The sequence below is a fragment of the Mytilus trossulus genome, chromosome 6 (genome assembly GCF_036588685.1).
Source record: "Mytilus trossulus isolate FHL-02 chromosome 6, PNRI_Mtr1.1.1.hap1, whole genome shotgun sequence".
Lineage (NCBI taxonomy): Eukaryota > Metazoa > Mollusca > Bivalvia > Mytilida > Mytilidae > Mytilus > Mytilus trossulus.
In genome coordinates, this window is record NC_086378.1 from 9,895,159 (window position 1) to 9,896,790 (window position 1,632).

Here is a 1,632-nt window from a genome sequence, read left to right on the forward strand (position 1 = left end):
TATGATAAAGTTCTGAAATAGAATATATAAGTTATTGCATTTAAATTTTGTTTGTACTAATTGTATCAGGACTTTATTAGAGTCATCAGGAACAATGGATTTTTAATGCTATTTTAGAAAGCTTAGTCTTTAACTTGACAAGGTTGAAAATTAATTTAGACTTTGCAGAGTATGTCACATATTTTTATTGCACTTTACCTTTCTGTAATTGTTTATCCAGTTTTTGTTGAAAAAGTGTGAATTCCCATTTGTTCAATTTCATTCATAGTATGGTTTGCTAGTTTTTCATTTTCATTCCTGGACTCAGATGTCAGATTGTGCAGCATATGAATATTTTGGAGCTGTTTCTGTTGAAGCATTGCTACAGACATGTTCTGATTTTTCTCAATGGTTTGAAATTGATTATTCATCTTATTTTCCAGTTCATGTTTTGATGATGTGGTTAGATTATATAAAGCTAGAAAATCTTGGTTTCTTGCTTGTTCATGGCTGTTTAATAAATTTATCCTGGAATCGAATGTTTGGACTTGTCTTTGTAGTGTTTGAAGAGTTTGCAATTGCTTGATGCTTTGAAGTTGTTCAAGTTGAGTAATTTTGAGTCCAAGCGCTAGAGTTTTATTTACAGCAAAAATAATTTCTGCATCACACTTAGTCTGAACCTCCAAGAGATTTTTTTCTAGATTTGCCATGGATTTCTGTAGCTTGGTATAATTTTCTGCTATTTCATTGTACATATGTTCCTTAGCTGTCAGCTTTCCCTGAATTGTATTGTACTTATTTTCCAGTTCTTGGTTCTTTTTCTCCAACGCTGCAATGACCTCTGTTTCATTGTTGGCTGTTTGCGCTGCAAGTTTTTTTTCAATAAGGTCAAACTTTTGTTGTAGCTGGTTGGTTAATAAGTTCATCGTCTTCTCTTGCTGGTCACGGTATGACTCCTGTTGTTGGTTTAATGTTTCTTGCTCTTGGCGCAGTGTTTGTTGTTCTTGGCGTAATGTTTGTTGCTCTTGGTGCAATGATTTTTGTATGTTTGCCAGTTCACTATGAATTTGATTTTTGTCCCCATAGTATTCTGAAACTGTTAGATATGTTGGTTTCCCTCCAAGAGAAGAAGAATTTTTACTATCCAAAAGGAAACCAATTGACATTCCACTCATTAACAATAAAATAACAAAAGTAAACATTTTGTCTTGTTTGTAGTAAACAACCCAAAATTATCTCGTCAGTGTATTATAGATTTATATATATTTTTACCTTAAACTGGGATAATTTTACTTGATTATCAAGAAACTATGATTGTGCAAATAGCTTTGTGTATTCTGGTGATAATTTATATCACTTTTAGGCCAGATTGATTTGTAGTCTCATATAGGATATTATTTATCTAACTTACCATCTAAATTTTCAATATCATTTTGCGAGCTTTACTTTTCTTACAATTGGCGTACTGTACCTATTATCAAATTTACCAGTAATACATTTTCAAAATTACAAGACCTGCTTATAAAACGAGGTACAACAAGAAACACGAAGAGACAAAAAACAATGAAGGCTAAAAGACAGGAACTGGACGACTGTCCAATATTTTGAATAAAAAGGTCTTTGGTAAGAAGTGTTAAAAAAGACCAATTACAT

The 1,632-nt window shown here is 31.9% G+C and overlaps 1 protein-coding gene across 1 annotated transcript; it reads right to left on the minus strand.

The window, feature by feature from the left end:
• Positions 1-212: 212 nt before the first annotated feature.
• On the minus strand, positions 213-1,145 carry LOC134722312 (myotubularin-related protein DDB_G0290005-like). The gene has a single exon (XM_063585921.1). The coding sequence runs from the start codon at positions 1,143-1,145 to the stop codon at positions 213-215; it is 933 nt and encodes a 310-aa protein (XP_063441991.1).
• Between the last annotated feature and the right edge of the window lie 487 nt (positions 1,146-1,632).